This window comes from Geotrypetes seraphini, chromosome 7 (genome assembly GCF_902459505.1).
Source record: "Geotrypetes seraphini chromosome 7, aGeoSer1.1, whole genome shotgun sequence".
Lineage (NCBI taxonomy): Eukaryota > Metazoa > Chordata > Amphibia > Gymnophiona > Dermophiidae > Geotrypetes > Geotrypetes seraphini.
This window is the reverse complement of record NC_047090.1, coordinates 28,386,039-28,407,950: the sequence shown is the minus strand read 5'-3', so window position 1 is coordinate 28,407,950 and position 21,912 is coordinate 28,386,039. Positions and strand designations below refer to the sequence as shown.

The following is a 21,912-nucleotide window of genomic DNA, read 5'->3' as shown; positions in this document are numbered from 1 at the left end:
GTCACCTTAGAGCTATGAGAATCAGAGTAGCTGGCTCTTGTCTGAGTTTGAACAAAGTTTTTCCTATTAGAGGGACTGGAAGAGAAACATACAGAAATTTGCCCATCCAATTTAGTAGGAATGTGTTGGATTTCAGACGATGAGACAAATGTAGTCTGAAGCAAAAGTGTGGAAGTTTGTGATTGTTGGGAGATGCATAAAGATCTAGTTGATGGGTTCCCCATGTTGAGAAGATTTGACATACTATCGTTGAGCTGCGTGACCACTCATGAGGTTGAAATCTGCTCAGTCTGTCTGCTAGCGTGCTTTGTTTGTCTACTAGATAGACAGCCTTGAGAAAGATGTTTTGAGGAATGGTACAATTCCAGATTTGTTTTTGCTTCCTGGCAAAGGAGGCGAGAGCCTGTGCCCCCTTGTTTGATTATGGCAACTTGATTGTCTGTGTGTATCAGTATCACTTGATTGAGAAGGCGATCTTGAAATGTGTGAAGCTCCCTGTGAATTGCTCTTAGTTCTAGGAGATCAATGTGAAAATATTTTTCTTGAACAGTCCAAGTGCCCTGAGTGTGAAGGCTATCCAGGTGAGCTCCCCAGCCATACATGGACGCATCTGTCATTAATATCTTTTGATGTGGAGGTACATGAAACAGCAGGCCTCTGGGTAGGTTTGTTGGGTTTAGCCACCACTGTAGGGATTGACAAAGTAGGGAGGTGGTTCTGAGCTGATGGGAGAGTGGATCTATGGCCTGAGCCCACTGAGAGGCAAGAGTCCATTGAGGATCTCCGAGATGAAAACAGGCAAATCGGGTTACATGGACTGTCAACGCCATGTGTCCCAACAGATGCATCATTTGACGTGTTATGATGGTTTGGAGAGTAGATAAGTGTTTGCAGAGGTGAAGCAGAGTGTCTAGTCTCTGCTGAGTAAGGTAAGCATGAGATTGAGTTATATCCAGCAGCACCCCAATGAATTCTAGGTTCTGGGTTGGCTGGAGGTGGGATTTCTGGTAACTGACAGCAAATTCTAAAAGCTCTAGGAGACATATGGTAGAGTTAGTTGTTGACTAAGCAGCTTGAGGTGACAATGCCTTTATCAAACTATCATCCAGGAAATACATGAAAGCCATAAGAGTGCAGTGTTCCAGCAACTACAACTAAACACTTTGTGAATACTCTAGGTGCTGATGCTAGGCCAAAGGGTAGCACCTTGTATTGGAGATGATGTGTTCCTATTTGAAATCGGAGGTACTTTCTGTGGGCTGGAAGAATAGGGATATGTATGTATGATTCCTTGAGATCCAGAGATCAAAGCCAGTCATTCTTCTCTAGTAGGGGATACAAAGTGCAAAATTTCTCTTTGACTAAATATTTGTTGAGAGCTCAGAGGTCGAGAATTGGGTGCAGTCCTCTAGTCTTTATCAGTATGAGGAAATATTTGGAGTAGAGCCCCCATCCCTTCTGCTGAGGAGGTACTGGTTTGATGGCATTGAGTTGCAGGAGGGTCGAGACTTCTTGCTGAATAAGGGAGGTCTGTTGTGAGTTGAAAGAGTATTCTCTTGGAGGTTTGTTTGGAAGTTTTTCTCACAGATGAAGAGCATAGCCTTCTTTTACGACTTGTAAACCCCAAGAGTCAGTTGTAATAAGAGACTAACAATGACAGTAATGGGTTAGTCGACATCTGATGAAATGAGGAGGAAATTGGGATAGAAAAATGATGGCAGATAAAGGCCAAATGGTCCATCTAGACTGCCTATCCGCAGTAACCATTCTCTCTTTCTCTCTCCGAGAGATCCCACCTGCCTTTTCCCAAGTCAGTCTCTGTTTCCACCACCTCTCCTAGGAGACCGCTCCCCGCATCTACCGCCCTTTCTGTAAAAAAAGTATTTCCTCAGATTACTCTGGAACCTATCACCTCTTAACTTCATCCTATGCCCTCTCATTGCAGAGTTTCCTTTCAAATGAAAGAGACTCGACTCATGCACATTTATATTACGTAGGTATTTAAACGTCTCTCAAGAGAATCCAAATCGCAATAACAAAGTATAAATACAATCAGCAAAAAATTGTTATTAGCCTAGTGGTGGAGATACCCCATGAAAATACATTTATAATAGGTGGAAAAAAACCTCAACTTATCAACAATATATGGATGGCAACCCAATGAGTTTTTAAGCCAGTCCTGCTCTGTATCATAGGCAAAAAAAACTCCACACGTTTCAAAATGTAATTTTTCAAAATGGGGCCAAAGCCACCACTGTGCACAGGGAGCCAGAAAAAGAACGTCTCTATCATATCTCCCCTCTCCTATCATATCTCCCTTTTCCTCCAAAGTATACAGATTGAGATCTTTAAGTCTGTCCCCATATGCCTTATCATGAAGACCACACACCATTTTAGTAGCCTTCCTCTGGACCTTTTTATATCTTTTTGAAAGTGAGGCCTCCAGAATTGTACACAATATTCTAAATGAGGTCTCACTAGAGTCTTATACAGAGGCATCAATACCTCATTTTTCCTACTGGCCATACCTCTCTCTATGCAACCTAACATTCTTCTAGCTTTCGCCGTCACCTTTTCAACCTGTTTGGCCGCCTTAAGATCATCACATACAATCACACCCAAGTCCTGCTCTTCCGACAAGCACATAAATTCTTCACCCCCTAAACTGTATCGTTCCCTTGGGTTTTTGCAGTCAAAAGGCATGACCTTGCATTTCTTAGCATTAAATTTTAGCTGCCAAATTTCAGACCATTCTTCAAGCTTTGCCAGGTCTTTCTTTATGTTATTCACACCATCAGATGTGTCTACTCTATTACAGATTTTGGTATCAGCTGAAAAGAGACAAATCTTACTTGACAACCCTTCAGCAATATCATTTATAAAAATGTTAAAAAGAACAGGCCCAAGAACAGAACCTTGAGGCACACCACTGGTAATATCCCTTTCCTCACAGCTATCTCCATTGATCACTACCCTCTGCCGCCTTCCACTCAACCAGTTCCTGACCCAGCCCGAGATGGAAAAATGGTGGCTAGGCTCTGGTTGAGTGAGTCAAAAGGACTGAATTGACTTTTGTGGAGATTGTGTCTGAGGTTTCTGAGAATGCTGATCTCTGGGGTGTTTCTGTAGATGAGCTCTGGAGGTTGAAGTTGGCTGAGTATAGCGCCATTTGTAGGGTGCCAACTATTGTCTAGAGTTGTAGTAACCCTTAGGAGGCTGGATCTTTGATGATTTGGCAGTTGAGAGAGTAGTCATACTTTGCTCATGCCTGGTGATTTTTTGTGTGGCTTATTCAATTTTTTCTCCAAAGTGTTCATCACTGAGACAGGGAATGTTTGCTAGACAGTCCTAGACATTGGGGTCAAAGTCAGACACCCTTAACCATGTCTGTCTTCGCATAGTGATTGATATTGCTGATGCCCTAGAAGTGATATCGAAGGCCTCAAAGACAGATCTTGCCATAAATTTCCTAGTCTCTAGATCATAGGCACTTTTCTGAAAATCAGCCTGCTGGTCTCATGGAATGTACTGCTCATAATATGATAGTTGCTGAACCAGTTGCTTTAAGTAAAACGTCATGAAAAAATTGTGACTGGTTAGTATTGAATTCTGAAAAAACCAGTGGGCAAATTTGTTCAGGGTGTGGCCTTCTCTACCTGGTGGAGTGCTGGCATTGGTCCTGGTACTAGAGGACTTCTTAAGAGCAGATTCCATCAAGCGAGATTAATGTTGCAGCTGAGGTTTGTCAAACCCTAGGAATGACTGAATTCTATAGAGAGTCTAATTTTTGTGGTGCCATAGGAATGAGCAGAGGTGTTTCTCAATTTTGAAACATGGTGTCCCTCATTAAACTGTAGAATGGAAGTTTTATACAATCCTTGGGGATTTGTTCAGTCTAGGGCATCAAACAGCTCAGCTCTTTGTTCAGATTCAGATTCCATTCTGACTGGTAGAATTTGCCCCATCTGACAAATTAATTTAGTAAAAGAAAGGCTCTCAGGTGGTAAGCTCCTTCTAGGTAGTGGAGAAGAGGAGCCTGATGAGATACCATATGATTCCAGAGCAGAAAGTTCTGGCTCAGAATAGGAATGAACTGTAAGGTCTGAGTCGAATTCCTCAATGCCTAGAGATGGGGTCCTTCTAGATTGGTGGTCTCTAGAAGAAGGACACTGCTGAGGGAAGAAGTGACTCCGATGTTAGGTTGAACATCGAAAGGAATTTCTATCCCAATCTTGGGGCCAATCTAATGTAGATCAGGAAGAGGTGCTGTGGCATCGAGGTGATTGTTATCTAGTAATGCGATGATAATGAGTTGAATGTGACCTGGTACCTGAAGGCCTCGTAAAGTGATGCTCAGGCTGGGCCAGTACCAAAGGAGTTAAGGGAGGAACCTGGGCTGTATGTGTCTGTAGCATAGCTCCTTGGTTTGGTCCTGGATGGACTGCACCGGTACCACAGAATTTGTTGGTATGTTAGGTGCTGCAGGGTGTTGAGGCATTGGAGACCTCAATGAAGAGGCACGCCTCTGAGGGGACATCACTGCAGAGATGGAGAGTGAGGCTGCTTGTGTCGGTGTTTGGCGTGCATTGACTGACTTGATGCTTGAGAGGAAACCGATGTGTGCCTAGCAGGCGAGGCATGAGAATGCTTCTTAGCCTTTTTAGGAGGTGATGCAGCTGGCGTTACCACAGGAGCCAACACCAAGCGAGGCGCTGATGCCAGCAACAACATTGATGCAGTCGGAAAATTGTGTTTGTCCATTTCATATGGGGTGGACATTGTTGATGTGTCCAAAGTCCCGAACATCTTTTCCTGCTGTAAAAGTCTAGCCCTTCAGGGAACTTTTCTTCAGCTTGTAGTAGCACACTTGGAGAGACTCAACCCCCCCCCCAACAAAAACCCAACTTCATAGCTCTGAATAAGACTAAGAACTGAGGGTCCCGCAAGCCAACATCGGGTGGAAAGGCACTCGCGCATGCGTGGTATGGGCGGACTCGAGACTTCTAAAGAAGTTAAAGTGACAGTACACTTTTCCACTGGGGCTCTGTGGATGACATCACCCATCTGTGAAAATATGCTGCCTGCTTGTCCTGGAATAATTGATTTTATCAAGGGTCACCGCTGGAAATTCTCTAAGGGGGGAGGATAACATTTTTTTGTTTACTGCTGCTATAGTGCTATAGCCTTTGCCCTGTGTCCTCTCTGCTTCCTTATCGCCTTACTTTATACATTTTGATTAAAAGTCTCTCCTTGGCTAGCAGAATATGTACTTATCTGCATCTGCCTCCTCCTCATCAGTCAAGTGGTTTAGGGGGTACTATTTATAAGGATTTATTTACTAGTTTTTTTTGAAGGAATTCACTCAAGGCGATATACAGCCAAGAATATGTCAAACATAAACCATAGACAATTACAGCAGTAAAAGTATTCAATTAACAATACAAAGTATGCCACAATATGCTACATTATAATGTCAACACATTGTGCAATAAAATATTTTAATAATAATAATAATAATAACTTTATTCTTCTATACCGCCACAATCTTGCGACTTCTAGGCAGTTTACAGTAAGGAGAGCTGGATACACAGCGACATACAGGAGAGCTGGGTATACAGGGAAATACAAAATGCAGATATTCAGAGGAAATACAGAGAGCAGAGACCTTAAGAGGCAATAGTACAGAAATGCAATTTGCTGAGCAAAATATAAGATATACATTTTGGTAGGTAATTTCCGACAAGACCTGTTTGGAATAAATGGCAACGTAAAATTACGACAAGATGAAGATAACATATTATATTTATGGCAGTGCAGTAAATTTAGGTGGATTATGGAGGGGGAGAGGGGGGAGATCAGGTCAATTGTTTAGGTATTTCTGGAACAGGTATGTTTTTAGGTGTTTTCTAAATTTTCCGTAAGTAGTGGGAGAGAGTAGTTGGTCTAGGTCTAGACAGCATAGGACAGTGGTCTTCGCTAATTTTTAAGCGAGGACCATTTTGGGTCCAAAAGGGCTGAAGGAGAGCCGACAAATATCTTCCTACTTGGGGCCATGATGCCAACAGCACTTCTTGACATTCATTCCTACCAGAATATCTGGCTTTGATCACATAATGCAGAACACAGATAAACCCTATGAAAATATAGGATCACAAACTAAAAGTCCTATAACTCGTTCTGAGCTCTTTGGGGAAAACAGGATAGAAAAACGCATTAAATAAATAAATGATGCCAGACTCTGTATACAGTACACCACCAGAGAAATATAAATGCATTTCTTCCTGAACAGTGCAAAATATAGGCAGCAGATGTAAAGCTGTGATTGATACACATTTGCAAATCCGGTTCACGGCAATGGATTGATACCTAACACACTGACTCCTGTGTTGATGTAATAGAATAAGATTGATATTGGTGTTGAGTAGGTAGGTTAGAGTTTGGAATTGAAAGCAGCTTCAAAGAAGTGGGCTTTGAGTCGGGATTTGAATACTGCCAGAGATGGAGCCTGATATATCAAGTCAGGCAGTTTGTTCCGGGCATATGGAACAGCAAAGTAGAAGTAACAGAGTCTGGAGTAGAGGAGAAGGGTACAGATAAGAGAGACTTATTCAATGAATGGAGTGCCCAGGAAGGAGGGGAGGAGAGATGAGAGATATTGAGGAGCTGTGGAGCGAATTCACTTGTATGTCAGTAAAAGGAGTTTGAACTGTATGTGGAAATGGATAGGGAGACAATGAAGTGACTTCAGGAGAGAGGTAATGTGGGCACAGCGATACTGGCAGAATATAAGGCATGTAGCAGAATTCTGAACAGACTGAAGGGGAGAGAGATGGTTTAGAAGAAGGCCAGTGAGAAACAGGTTGCAGTAGTCTAGGTGAGAGGTGATGAGGGTATTGATGAAGGTCTTAGCAGTGTGCTCAGAAAGGGTCTGATTTTAGTGATATAGTAGAGAAAGAAATGACCCTTTTTGGAAGTCTGTTGGATATGTGAAGAAAAGGAGAGAGATGAGTCAAAGATTACCCCGAGGTTACGAGCCAGATAGGGAGGATGAGGGCATTGTTCACAGAAACAGAGAACAGGGAAAGAAAAGAGACAGGTTTAAGTGGAAAGATAAGAAGCTTAATCTTGGTCATGTTTAATTTTAGATGGCAATGAGACATCCAGGTAGTGATGTCAGATAAGCAGGTTGAAATCTGGGACTGAATGTCTGTCAAGATTTCAGGTATAGAGAGATAGATCTGTGAGTCGTCGGCATAGAAGTGATACTGAAAGCCACAGGAGTAGATTAGAGCACCAAGGGAAGAAATGTAGATGGAAAAAAAAAGTGGTCCCAGGACAGAGCCCTGAGGTACACCGAGCGACAGCAGGATGGTGGTGGAGGAGGTTCCACCATAGAATGCTAAAGCTGCGATGGGAAAGACAGGAAGAAAACAATGAGATAACAGAGCCCAGAAATCCAAGCGACGAAAGCATATCACTGAGTAAGTAGTAATTTATCATGTCAAAGCTGCAGATAGTCTGCTTTAATCACTGCCACTGCCAATGATCAAGGCACATTTGGAGGACCTGGAGAAGAGAAATGAGGTAGAGATGGTGGATTCATGGGGATGGGGGCAAAGAATAACAGGGAGGGGGAAGGCAAGGAAGAAAATGCTGAACTGGGGAGTGGGGAGAGAAGCTGATTAAACCCAGGAGGAGGAGAGAGGTGAAGGACAAAAAAAAACAACTTAATTTTTGCAGAGGTGGTTTTTGGCCAGTTGGCATCCCTAGCTAGCTCACTGAGGATTTCAAGTCACAGAATTCATTCTACACTTAAGCTCTCTGAGATGGATAGAAAAGTTTAGGTTTTAACAGGCACTGTCTAAATAGTGCACATAGGAAAGCATGTAAAGCACAGTTACTTACCGTAACAGGTGTTATCCAGGGACAGCAGGCAGATATTCTTGACTGATGGGTGATGGCACCGACGGAGCCCCGGTACGGACACTTTTAGAGTGATTGCACTCTAAGAACTTGGAAAGTTCTAGAGGCCGCACCGCGCATGCGCGAGTGCCTTCCCGCCCGACACAGGCGCGCGGTCCCCAGTTAAGATAAGCCAGCTAAGAAGCCAACCCGGGGAGGTGGGTGGGATGCAAGAATATCTGCCTGCTGTCCCTGGATAACACCTGTTACGGTAAGTAACTGTGCTTTATCCCAGGATAAGCAGGCAGCATATTCTTGACTGATGGGTGACCTCTAAGCTAACAAAAAGAGGGATGGAGGGAAGGTTGGCCATTATGAAAACAAATTTTGTAAAACAGATTGGCCGAAGTGACCATCCCGTCTGGAAAATGTATCCAGACAATAATGTGAAGTAAAAGTGTGAACTGAGGACCAAGTGGCAGCCTTGCAGATTTCCTCAATAGGCGTAGAACGGAGGAAAGCTACAGATGCTGCCATAGCTCTAACTCTATGGGCCGTGACGGAACCTCCCAGTGTCAGTCCGGACTGAGCAGAGCAGAAAGAAATGCACGCTGCTAACCAATTCGACAGCGTACGCTTAGAAACAGGATGACCCAATTTATTAGGATCAAAGGACAAAAAAAGTTGTGGCGATGATCTGTGGGGCTTAGTACGATCCAAATAGTAAGCTAAAGCTCGCTTACAATCCAAAGTATGTAAAGCCTGTTCCCCAGAATGAGAATGAGGTTTCGGAAAGAAGACAGGCAGAACAATGGATTGGTTGAGATGGAATTCAGAGACAACCTTAGGGAGAAACTTTGGATGTGTACGCAGAACCACCTTGTCATGATGAAAGACCGTAAAAGGTGGATCTGCAACTAGTGCATGTAGCTCACTGACCCTCCTGGCAGAGGTAAGAGCGATAAGGAAAAGTACCTTCCAAGTGAGAAATTTGAAAGTGGCTGTCGCCAAAGGTTCAAACGGGGGCTTCATCAAAGCGGAGAGAACCACATTCAGATCCCAGATAACAGGAGGTGCTTTAAGGGGTGGTTTAACATTGAAAAGATCTCGCATGAATCTGGAGACCAGGGGATGAGCTGTAAGGAGTTTCCTATGGACTGGCTCATGAAACGCAGCAATAGCACTGAGATGGACTCTGATGGAGGTAGATTTGAGGCCAGAGTCAGACAGAGAAAGCAGATAATCCAACAAGGTCTCCACTGGAAGAGACGTAGGATCATGATGATGAAGAAGACACCAAGAAGAAAACCTTGTCCACTTCTGATGATAACACTGCAGAGTGGTGGGTTTCCTGGAAGCATCCAGAATAGACCGAACGGGCTGAGAGAGAAGAGAGTTGTTTGAAGTCAGCCCGAGAGATACCAAGCTGTCAGGTGTAGAGACTGAAGGTTGGGATGCAGGAGGGTCTCCTGATGTTGCGAAAGCAGAGAAGGAAACAGAGGAAGTAGCAAAGGTTCTCTGGAACTGAGTTGAAGAAGAAGGGAGAACCAATGTTGTCTGGGCCATCGAGGAGCAATCAGAATCATGGTGGCTCGTTCCTTCTTGAGTTTGAACAAGGTCCGCAGCATGAGTGGCAGAGGAGGAAAAGCATACAGGAACCGATTGGACCAAGCCAGAAGGAATGCATCCGCTGCCAGACGGTGAGGAGTATAGATTCTGGAGCAGAATTGGGGCTTTGGTGATTGTGAGGAGCTGCAAAGAGGTCCACTTGAGGAGTGCCCCATCGATCGAAGATGGACTGTAGGGTTGAAGGATCGAGAGTCCATTCGTGAGGTTGGAGAATTCTGCTGAGCTTGTCCGCTAATGAATTCTGCTCTCCTTGGATGTAGATTGCCTTCAGGAATAGGCTGCGAGCTGTGGCCCAAGTCCAGATTTTCTGGGATTCCTGACACAAAAGGCGAGAGCCTGTTCCACCCTGTTTGTTGATGTAGTACATCGCAACCTGATTGTCTGTGCACAGCAGGAGGACTTGAGGAAAGAGAAGGTGTTGGAAGGCCTTGAGGGCGTAAAACATCGCTCTGAGTTCCAGGAAATTGATGTGATGCTTCTTTTCCTGGGCTGTCCAAAGGCCTTGAGTTTGGAATTCGTTCAAATGAGCTCCCCAGGCATAAGGGGATGCGTCGGTGGTGATGACTAGATGATGAGGCGGTAGATGGAGCAGAAGACCTCTGGAGAGATTTGAGGATATCAACCACCATTGTAGAGACTGACGAAGAGATGATGTCACAGATATGTGTCGTGAGCAAGGATCCGTCGCTTGGGACCACTGGGTAGCAAGGGTCCATTGAGGAGTGCGCAGGTGAAGACGTGCTAAAGGTGTTACATGAACTGTGGAAGCCATGTGGCCTAAGAGGATCATCATCTGTTTGGCAGATATGGAACTCTGAAGAAGTACCTGCTGACAGAGAAATTGGATAGTCTGAAGACGGTTGGCCGGTAGAAATGCTCTCATGAGGACTGTGTCTAGCACTGCTCCAATGAATTGAAGTCTCTGAGTGGGGATGAGATGAGATTTGGGAAGATTGATCTCGAACCCCAGAAGTTGTAGAAACAGGATGGTTTGGTTGGTGGCCAGGAGTACTGTCTGAGCTGAATCGGCCTTGATTAACCAATCGTCCAAGTAAGGAAAGACTTGAAGGTGGTGAGAGCGTAGAAAGGCAGCTACCACAATCAGACATTTGGTGAACACTCTTGGAGAGGAGGCAAGACTGAAGGGTAGTACCTTGTATTGGTAATGACAGCGGTTGATCATGAAGCGGAGGTACTGTCTGGAAGTCAGATTGACCGGTATGTGAGTGTATGCCTCTTTGAGATCGAGGGAGCATAGCCATTCGTTTTGATTGAGAAGAGGGTAAAGCGTGGCTAAAGACAGCATCTTGAATTTCTCTTTGACCAAGCATTTGTTGAGATCGCGAAGATCTAGAATCGGTCTGAGGTCTCCTGTCTTTTTGGGGTTGAGGTTGCAGGGAAGATGGTTGGACGCTGGCTATGCCCTGGAGAAGTAAGTCAAAAGGGCTGCGTGGATTTCTGTTGAGGAGGCGGCTTGGCAGGCTGTTGCTGTTGTGGTCTAGGTGTCTGCCGTTGCTGCTGCCGCTGCCTTCTAGGTTGTTGTGGAGCTGACTGCAGAGGACGAGCCACATAACGGCGTTGGTAGGCCGATTGTTGTCTGAAAGGCCGTGCCGGTGGAGGTTTATTTTTCGTCTTGAGGAGAGTATCCCAACGTGTTTCATGGGCGGAGAGCTTTTGGGTAGTTGAGTCCATAGACTCTCCAAACAGCTCATCCCCTAAGCACGGTGCATTAGCTAACCGGTCTTGATGGTTGACATCAAGCTCGGATACCCTCAGCCAGGCAAGGCGGCGCTTGGCCACAGACATAGCTGTTGCTCGAGAGGTAAGTTCAAAAGTATCGTAAATAGATCTTACCATAAACTTTCTCAGCTGGAAAAGTGAAGAGGAACATTGGCGAAAAGCCAGTCGTTTTTGCTCAGGAAGGTACTGCTCAAAGGAAGCCATGGAGGTAAGGAGATGCTTTAAATAGAATGAAAAATGAAAAGCATAGTTGCCAGATCTATTGGCGAGCATTGCATTCTGGTAAAGACGCTTACCAAATTTATCCATGGCTTTACCTTCTCTGCCAGGAGGGACAGAAGCATAAACACTAGCTCCTGAAGATTTTTTAAGTGTAGATTCCACAAGAAGGGACTCATGTGGAAGCTGGGGTTTGTCGAACCCTGGGATAGGGATGACTTTATATAGAGAGTCCAATTTGCGGGGAGCTCCCGGGATAGTAAGAGGAGTCTCTAGATTTTTGTAAAATGTTTCCCTCAGGATGTCATGAAGAGGGAGTTTCAAAAATTCCTTTGGAGGCTGGTCAAAGTCAAGGGCATCAAGAAAGGCTTTAGACTTTTTAGACTCAGCCTCCAAAGGAATGGAAAGAGACTCACACATGTCTTTTAAAAAGGTAGTAAAAGACAAAGAGTCATGCTTGGAGGATGGGTCAGGAACAACAGGATCATCCTCATCCGAAGAACATTCACCCTCTGATAGAAAAGGTTCTTCGGAATCACCCCACAGATCAGGGTCCCTAATATTGGAACTACGGTCCCGAGACTCAGGGGTGGATGGTTCCAAGTGACGGGACTTGCGCAGTGACTTACCCAACCTCATTGATGTGGTACCGGGAGAAGTCACCGGACGCATCGGTGCCGAAGTTTGTACCAACTGGTGGTGGGATGTTGGCTCCGGTGCGAGGAGTGGCATCGACACCGATGAGGCCGAGTGCACCGGTACCGAAACAGTGGATGCAGACAATATAGGCTGTTCCACTGCTGGTACCGGTGGCTCAGTACGGACCAGCACCGGGAGATTCGAAGCCAAGATAGCTGGAAGGAGTTGTTGTAACTGCTCCTTAAGCTGTACTTGGAGGATGGCCGCTATGCGATCATCTAATGAAGGCACCGGTACCGCCTTTTTCTTTTGCGGTACCTGCGGTGCCGCTCTACACCCCGGAGATGAGGAGCCCGATGTCGAGGGACTCACCTCAATAGGGGCGGAGCGCTTCCGCTGGCGCCTCACGGTCGGCAGGACTGGACTCGCTGCAATCGAGACCGGAGGACGCTCCAGCGGGGAAGGCTTCTTAGCCGGCTTACCTGGGTGTTGCGACGCCGGCGCGGTGTCACGCGGCGTCGATGAGGTAGGTGCCGGCTGTACCGGAGCCGATACCGGTGTCGATGTCGCGGGATCGGACATCTCGGTACCGAAAAGTAATCGTCGTTGAATTTCACGATTTTTTAAAGTACGTTTTTTCAACGTGGCACAGCGAGTGCAGGTGGACGCCTGATGCTCCGGACCCAGGCACTGTAGGCACCAGTTGTGCGGGTCCGTAAGGGAGATAGGCCGTGCATACCGCTGGCACTTCTTGAACCCTGGCTGAGGGGGCATGAAAGGAAAAACGGCTTCCGCCAAATCGAAGGCCGAGGCCTCGATGGTGGCAGAAGGCACCGGGGAAAAAACAAAAATGAAGAAAAAATACAATTTTTTTTTTTTAACAAAAATAAAAGAAAAGAAAAGAGGCAATAGAGCCAAAGGGGTTTTCGCGAGCGGGAAGGCGTGGAGAAAAATTTTCAACGGCCGTTGAAAAACGCATCTTCTTAGCTCCGCGGAAACTAAGAAACTGGGGACCGCGCGCCTGTGTCAGGCGGGAAGGCACTCGCGCATGTGCGGTGCGGCCTCTAGAACTTTCCAAGTTCTTAGAGTGCAATCACTCTAAAAGTGTCCGTACCGGGGCTCCGTCGGTGCCGTCACCCATCAGTCAAGAATATGCTGCCTGCTTGTCCTGGGATAATACTATTTACCGGCAGCATGGAATCCTAAATCCTAATTTGCTTCTGGTGTTTCACGGGAGACCAGTTCGGCATGCATACTAGGCCTTAGTATACCGCACACAATTTAGTGTGTGAGTTAAATGGTCTGAGCATGCAAGCTAAACTTGTCCCCTATCATAAACAGCAGCACACAAAATATTTATTAACGTACCTTAACTTTTTTTGTCAGTATACACTGACAAAAGTGAAATCATAAACTACAGGCTCAGAACTTCACACCACTGTGAATGATTTCAAACCAGAAAATCATTTTAATTTATTAAAATTTTGCTTATCCATCAGAAAAGAAATTGTCGCCATTTCAGTACCTCCTCGCTATCCGAATCTTCTAATGGTGAATAGACAGTACTCCTAATATAAGGATAAAGAAAAAAAAAGATATTTTTTTTGCTTCAGATTCTTTTAGAGATTTTTAGAATCATAATATATATTTTAAAATGTATACCTTTGTTTTAAAGGCAACATATTAACTGTCAGTCAGAAGTCAGCCAGGCTGAAAACACAGCTGTAGAGATATTATACATCTTGCAAAGAAAAAAATCTATTAAGAAGAAATATTTCTTTTTTCAGTTGTGTTCAGGGTAAAAAGCACTTTTATGCCTTTGTTTGGCTTCTGACCATTTTTCTAACTCATGGAGTTATAGAAGCTTAAATCAATCCTAGAGTAAAATCAGAGTTACAATAAACCACTTTAGTAAATTCTTTTTCTTCTTTTCAGGTTAGCAGGGCTATCAAATCAGATTTAGGAGAAAGTGAAAATTGCATACTTGTAACACAAAAACATGATGGCAGATAAAGGCCAAATGACCCATCCAGTCTGCCCTTCTACAGCATCCACTATCTCCTCCTCTCCCTAAGAGATCCCACATGCCTATCCCACGCTTTCTTGAATTCAGACACAGTCCGTCTCCACCACCTCTACCGGGAGACTATTCCATGCATCTACCACCCTTTCTGTAAAAAAGTACACTTCCACCTCCCCATTCGCGGTTTCGGCAATCGCGATTTCACATATTTGCGATTTTGGGGGGAGGGGAAAAAAAAGAAAACCCCCCACAGTTTAGCCTTCCCCCCGGCGTCCCGGCCTTACCCGGTGGTCTAGCGGGCTTTCAGGGCAGGAGCGATCTTCCTACGTTCCTGCCCCGTGTAGATCGCCAATAGGAAATGGCTGTGGGGAGTTCCCGTCGTAGTCTCGAGAGACTAAGGGAACTCACGGCAGTCATTTCCTATTAGCGATCTGCACGGGGCAGGAGCATAGGAAGATTGCTCCTGCCCCGAAAGCCCGCTAGACCACCAGGTAAGGCCGGGATACCGGGGGAAGGCGGGAGGGAGGCAGGGGTGGGTCAGAGACAGACCAGAAGATATTTGCGGTATTTCACCATTCGCGATCCGGCTCTGCACCTATCCCCGCGAATCTGGAGGGAGAAGTGTATTTCCTTAGATTACTCCCAAGTCTATCATTTCTTAACTAGAGAGCTGCACGGGAACAGGGCCAATGGGAATCCTGTGAAATCCTTACAGAGTTCCCTCCTGGGTGCATGGGGATCCTGCAGGGTTCCCTCTGAGTCTGTGGGAATTGCAAGGGGATCCCTCAGGGTCACGGGGATTGATGGAGGCACGTTGAGGGGCTCCCGTAAGTGTATTACCTCACTCATCCAAGAATCATCTCCTTTTTCTTGCCTTCCAGTCACACTCATCCCTCCACAAAGCCTCCCGCACCCGACCTGGAAGCCTTCCCTCCGACATCAGAGCCGATGTCAGAGGGAAGGCTTCTGCGTTAGCCAAGTGCATTGTAAAGGAATCGCTACCTGCGGCCCTGCGAAGAAGCAAGTGCACCTGGAAGGTGGAGGCCCACTTGGATGGCTATGGTACACAGCTGCTGGAGGGGAGCACAAATTTGGGTCACAGTTGAGAGGGAGGGAAGTACATTGGTACAAGGAAAAAGGGGGGCATGAGCTTGAGACAAAGGAGAGAGGGGGAGGGAGTGAATTAGGACATGGGAGAGACATGACCTTGGGACAAAGGCTGGAAGGAAGAAAGGATGGGGGCATGAACTTGGAATACAGAAGGGAGAGAGAAAGGGGTATTAACTTAGGACATAGGAAGGAGGGAGGGAAAGAGATGCTGAGGTGGGGGAGAGATTAGACAAAAGAGAATTGTAGGACATAGAGAGGGAGAAGAGTGAGGTAGAGATGCATGGGGAAGAGAAAGATGAGAGGAAGAAATGTTGGATATGGTGGTGGAGAGGGAACAGTGGGACAGATTAAGGGATGCAAGAGAAACATAGCAACATGATGGCAAATGCAAGTCAAATGGCCCATCTAGTTTGCCCATCCACAGTAATCATTATCTCTTTCTCTTTCTAAGAGATCCCACGTGCCTATCCCATGCCTTCTTGAATTCAGACACAGTCTCTGTCTCCACTACTTCTGGGAGACTTTCACGTATCTACCACCCTTTCTGTAAAAAAGTATTTCCTTAGATTACTCCTGAGCATATCACTTCTTAACTTCATCCTATGCCCTCTCATTCCAGAGCTTCCTTTCAAGCTCAAATAAGGCGGGAAGATTATTGGCAAATTATCTTAAAGCACGAAAAAGGAAGACAAAAATAAATGTAATTAAAGATGAAAAAGGATATACATATTCTCAAAGTGGACCTATTTTAAAACAATTTTTAAATTTCTATAAAGCCCTTTATTCTTCTGAGCCTTATTTAGATAGAGAAAAAGATGGTTTAGAATTTTTAAAATTAATTGAGGGTCCAAAAATTCCTGATCATATAAAAAGAAGTCTAGAAGAGCCTATATCACTAAAAGAATTACAAACAGCATTGAAGTCCCTTAGAGTTGGGACTGCTCCAGGTGGTGATGGTTTTACTGTAGAGTTCTATAAATCATTTCAAATTACCCTATTACCTCATTTATTAAATTTATATCAGACTCAACTAACTAAAGGTTGCATTTCAGGTATTATGGCAGAATCATTAACTATTGTTTTGCCGAAGCCAAATAAAGATCCCACATTGGTTTCAAATTACAGGCCTATTTCTTTAATTAATGTAGATGGGAAATTGTTGGCTAAATTTTTGGCTTTACATTTGGCCAAGACTCTCCCTTATATAATTGGTATGCACCAAACAGGTTTTGTTGCTCAGAGACACTCTTCAAATAATACCAGATTGGCTTTTCATATGTTATATTTAATGAAAGCCATGAAAGATCCGGCCTTTTCTGTATCCTTGGATGCAGAGGGCCTTTGATACAGAGTGGGCCTTCATGTATCAGGCAATGGATTGGTTTGGTATAGGTTCAGGATTTATACAAATGATCCAAACATTGTATAGCTCCCCTGTTGCTAGATTATATATTAATAATAATTTCTCAGAGATTTTCTTTTTTTTCCCCCCCAAATCTTTATTCATTTTTTCATCTTACATCAAGTACACCATATTATATCAATTGAATCATATATATTACTTGAAATTTTCCATATATCATAAATACATAAAAATATCTTCCCCCCCCCCACCCACCCTTTTCACAAAATTATAATCAAAAATAACATACATGTTTTGTATTCATAAGTTATATTATAGGTTCTCGGAGAGTTTCAATTTGCAAAGGGGGGTTAGACAAGGATGTCCCTTGTCTCCTTTACTTTTTGATATAGTACTAGAACCCTTATTATTAGCTATTCAACAGGTGAAGGAGATACAGGGTATTCCGCGTTCTGGTCGGGAGTATAAGGTCTCTGCTTATGCAGATGATATATTACTTTATTTGAGGAATCCATGTTTGCTTGAATTGATAGAAAAATTTGGGAAATTTTCAGGATATAGAATAAATCAGAAGTTCTTCCTCTAAATGTACATTGTACAATAGGTTTATTTGATTCATTTCCCTTTATCTGGAAAGAGGAAGGAATATTTAGGTATTTGGATAAAAAAAACACACTAGAAGATACAATGAAGGTAAATGAAAAATCTTTATTGCAAAAGGTAACAGAATTGTGTGAGCAATGGAATCCTTTACATCTGTCTTGGTGGGGGGAGAGTCCAAACTATTAAGATGATGATTTTGCCTGTTGTTTGTTACCAAATGGGTATGATACCAGTTTTTATTCAGGGGTCTTTTTATAAAAAAAATAGTATTCTTACAAAATTTATTTGGCTGGGTAAAATTGCTGGAATTGCCTTAGTGTCTTTACAAAAGCCAATTGTGGAGTGAGGAGTAAATTTTTCTAATTTCTATAGGTATCATCAAGCCTATATTATGCGCCAGGGTATGTATTGGGTCCTCCCAGAGCTCATGGAAAAGCTTCCAGACTGGTTGTGGTTGGAATGGCAGCTCTTGTTTCCTCTTAGGCTCGGTCATGTTCTTAGTATCAAAATGCCTAGAGTGTATAAAGAAAACAGAATATTAATAGATACGTGGAAAACTTTACAATATGTCAATAATTTCACACCTATTCCAATTCAAAAATCTATAAATCAAACTATATGGCTAAACTCCAATATTCAAATAGGCGAGTTTAAGATCGTCTGGAAGTATTGGATAAAAGCAGGTATATGCACGTTCGATGATATTATATCTAATGGTAAACTGCTTGATTTTTCACAGCTGCAACATAAATTTGGTCTTGATAAATCACAAAGGTATAGGTGGTTGCAACTGAAGCAGGCTATTCAGGCGGGGTTCCCTGAGTTAATGCTCAATTTAGTTGAGTTCTTATGCTTTCTGGCGGACTTCCTGGGACATCAGGCCGCACAGTGGTACAAATTAATATCTGGATATATGAAAAAAAAAACCAAAAATTGGACTCAGGGACATTTGGAGAATTGAGATTAAGCATCAGATTACTGCGTCACAATGGCCACGAATTTGGTCTTGGAGGATGAAATGTACAATGTCTGCATCTATGAGACAAACATGGTTTTTCCTGTTGCATAGAGCATTCTGGACCCCTGTTCGTTTACAAAAATTAGATTGCTCTAAGTCTAATAGATGTTGGCATTGTCATCTCAAAGTAGGGATTTTGGGTCATTTATTGTTCTATTGTCCATTTATTTTGGCTTTTTGGAAATCGATTTGGGGCCAAATAAATTGCTTGTTAGAAAAACATGTGGCATTATCGTATGACACAGTTTTATTTGGCATGTCTATGAGAGCTAAGAGCCAAATATCTTCCAAAAATAATAAACTTCTACTGATTCTGACAGGAGTTGCCATTCAACAAATAACGTATAATTGGAAAGATTGGAAAAGACTGAATTATAGTTTTTGGTGGAGTTCAGTGTGTCATATGTATAAAATGGAAAGAGCGTTAGCTGTTCAAAAAGGATATTTTAATAAGTTTAAGGATGTGTGGGGGCCATTGATAAATTATTGTAAAGAATAGTTATCATTTTTCCCTGATTTTACATAAATGCAAGATTGGAGGGGGGGGGGTTGACATTTTATTATTGGTTATGAAGGGAATGAATGATTTTATTACATTGTTTGTATTAAATGATATTAGAATGGTGGGTGGGAAGGGGATAAATTTTATTTTGGGAAAAATTTGTGATATTTCAAGTGATGTATTAAGTTAATTTGTTATTATTTTCTGTACACTTGATGTAAATATAAAATGAATAAAGAATATATATATATTAAAAAAAGAGACTCAACTTATGCGCATTTACACTATGTAGATATTTAAACGTCTCTCTCATATCTCCCCTCTCTTGCCTTTCCTCTGTAGTATACATATTAAGATCTTTAAGTCTGTCCCCATATGCCTTATGATGAAGACCATGCACCATTTTAGTAGACTTCCTCTGTATCGACTCCATCCTTTTTATATCTTTTTGAAGGTGTGGTCTCCAGAATTGTATATAATATTCTAAATGAGGTGTCACCAGAGTCTTATACAGGGGCATCAATACCTCTTTTTTCCTACTGGCCATACCTCCTCCTAAGCTCCCTTTTGCCATCACCTTTTCAACCTGTTTGGCCACCTTAAAATCATCACATACAATCATACCTGTGTCCCGTTCTTCTGTCGTGCACATAAGTTATTTCACCCCCTAAACTATACTATTCCTTCGGGTTTTTGCAGCCCAAATACATGACTTTGATTTCTTAGCATTAAATTTTAACTGCCAAATTTCAGACCATTCTTCAAGCTTTGCTAGGTCTTTCTTCATGTTATTTACACCATCTGGGGTGTCTACTCCATTGCAGATTTTGGTATCATCCGTAAAGAGGCGAATCTTACCTGACAGCCCTTCAGCTATATCGCTTATAAATATGTTGAAAAGAACAGGCCCAAGAACAGAACCTTGAGGCACACCACTGGTAACATCCATTTTTTCAGAGCAATCTCCATTAACCATCACCCTCTGTCGTCTTCCACTCAACCAGTTCTTGACCCGGCCCATCCCTTTGTGACCCATTCCAAAGGCACTGTTTATTTATTAGACGTCTGTGTGGAACACTGTCAAAGGCTTTGCTAAAATCTAAATACACCACATCTTTTTTTTTTTGTAATTCTTTATTCTTTTCCATTTCTTACAACAAGTGAAAAATACATATTAAATACAATTATTCCATATCACTTGAATTACATTCAATTACTCTTATAATATAAAGTAAAGAAACCCCTTTTTATCAGTATTCTAGCTCTAAATACATAAAATTTATTTACCCTCCCTAACCCCCTATATATTCTATCCATGTGCTAAGATATCTGATCATTAGAGAAATTAGCCAATGGTCCCCATATTTTATTAAAATTATGAATATACCCCTGTTGTAATGCAATCATTTTTTCCATTTTGTATATATGACAAATTGAGTTCCACCAAAATGTATAGTTTAATTTAGTATAGTCTTTCCAGTTTTGAGTAATTTGTTGCATGGCGACCCCTGTCAATATTAATAATAGTTTATTATTATTTGCAGAGATCGGACTCTGAGTTCTCATTGCTGTACCAAATAAAATCGTGTCATATGAGAGTCCAACATGATTTTCTAATAATTTATTAATTTGGGGCCAAATTAATTTCCAGAAAGCATTTATACAGGGACAAAAAAAAATTAAATGATCTAGTGTCCCCACTTCTATCTTACAATGCCAGCATCTATTAGATCTAGTACTATCTACTTTTTGTAATCGCATTGGGGTCCATAAAACTCTATGTAACAAAAACATCCATGTTTGACTCATAGATGCTGACTTTGTAGATCATATCCTCCAGGACCAAAATCTTTGCCATTGAGATGCAGAAATTGTCTGTCCAATCTCAATACTCCAAATGTCCCTAAGTCCAGTTCTCTTTTTTTTTGTTTAAAAATCCATATAAAAATTTATACCATTTTGCGGCTTGGTGTCCCAAAAAATCCGCCTGAAAGCAAAGGACCTGCAAACTATATTGAGTATTAAGATTCTTCCATTCAGGGAACCCTACCTGAATAGCCTGCTTCAATTGCATCCATTTAAAATATTGTGTCTTGTTTAATCCAAATTTCTGTTGCAATTGTGAAAAACTAAGCAGTGATCCATCTAAAATAACATCATTCAAAGTCCGTATACCTGCAATTATCCATTGCTTCCAGACTATCTTGAATCCACCAATTTTGATCCTGGAATTTACCCAAATGGATTGATTTAATGATTTAGCCAATGGATCTGGTGATAAATTACTAATATATCTTAACGTTTTCCATGTATCAAGTAAAATTCTGTTATCTTTATATTTCCTAGGCATTGTTATACTAATTACATGTTCTAAATGTAATGGGAACAGGAGCCGCCATTCTAAGTATAACCAATCAGGTACATTCTCCATGAGATCTGGGAGGATCCAATACATACCCTGTCTTAAAATATAGGCTTGATGGTACCTATAAAAATTTGGAAAATTTACACCCCCCTCCGTAATTGTTTTTTGCAGTGATGCTAAAGCTATTCTGGGTCTTTTCCCAAACCAAACAAATTTTGTAAGAATACTGTTTAACTTTTTATAAAATGACCCCTGAAAAACTATTGGAATCATACTCATTTGATAACAAACCACAGGCAATATCATCATTTTAATTGTTTGCACTCTTCCCCACCAAGAGAGATATAAAGGATTCCATTGCTCACACATTTCTGTTATCTTTTTTAATAAAAGTTTTTCATTCTCTTTTTCTGTGTCATCAATTGTATTTTTTATAATAATACCTAAGTATTTTAAACCTTCCTCTTTCCATATAAATGAATATGAATCAAATAATCCTTTGGAACAATGAACATTAATTGGAAGAACTTCAGATTTTCCCCAATTGATTTTATACCCAGAGAATTTTCCAAACTTCTCTAGTAGATTGAGTAAACATGGAATGGTACTCCCTGGTTCTCCTAAATACAATAAAATGTCATCTGCATATGCAGAAAATTTAAATTCCCAATTAGAGTAGGTAATTCCTTTTATTCCCTTAGTTTGATTAATTGCAATTAATAAGGGTTCAAGAACAACATCAAAAAGTAAGGGAGATAAAGGACATCCTTGTCTAACCCCCCTTAGCAAGTTAAATCTA

At 42.4% G+C, this 21,912-nt stretch overlaps 1 protein-coding gene across 11 annotated transcripts in view; it reads right to left on the bottom strand.

The window, feature by feature from the left end:
* Window positions 1–21,912, bottom strand: part of CCDC38 (coiled-coil domain containing 38) — a 223,766-nt gene that overhangs the window by 105,645 nt on the left and 96,209 nt on the right. For 10 of the 11 annotated variants that reach the window (XM_033951517.1, XM_033951516.1, XM_033951511.1 and 7 more), the window contains one exon: window positions 13,655–13,697. The exons of the other annotated variant lie outside the window; for it this stretch is intronic. In XM_033951517.1, the coding sequence (XP_033807408.1) occupies window positions 13,655–13,697 (43 nt within the window). The remainder of the gene's footprint in view (window positions 1–13,654; window positions 13,698–21,912) is intronic. 11 annotated transcript variants of the gene reach the window in all.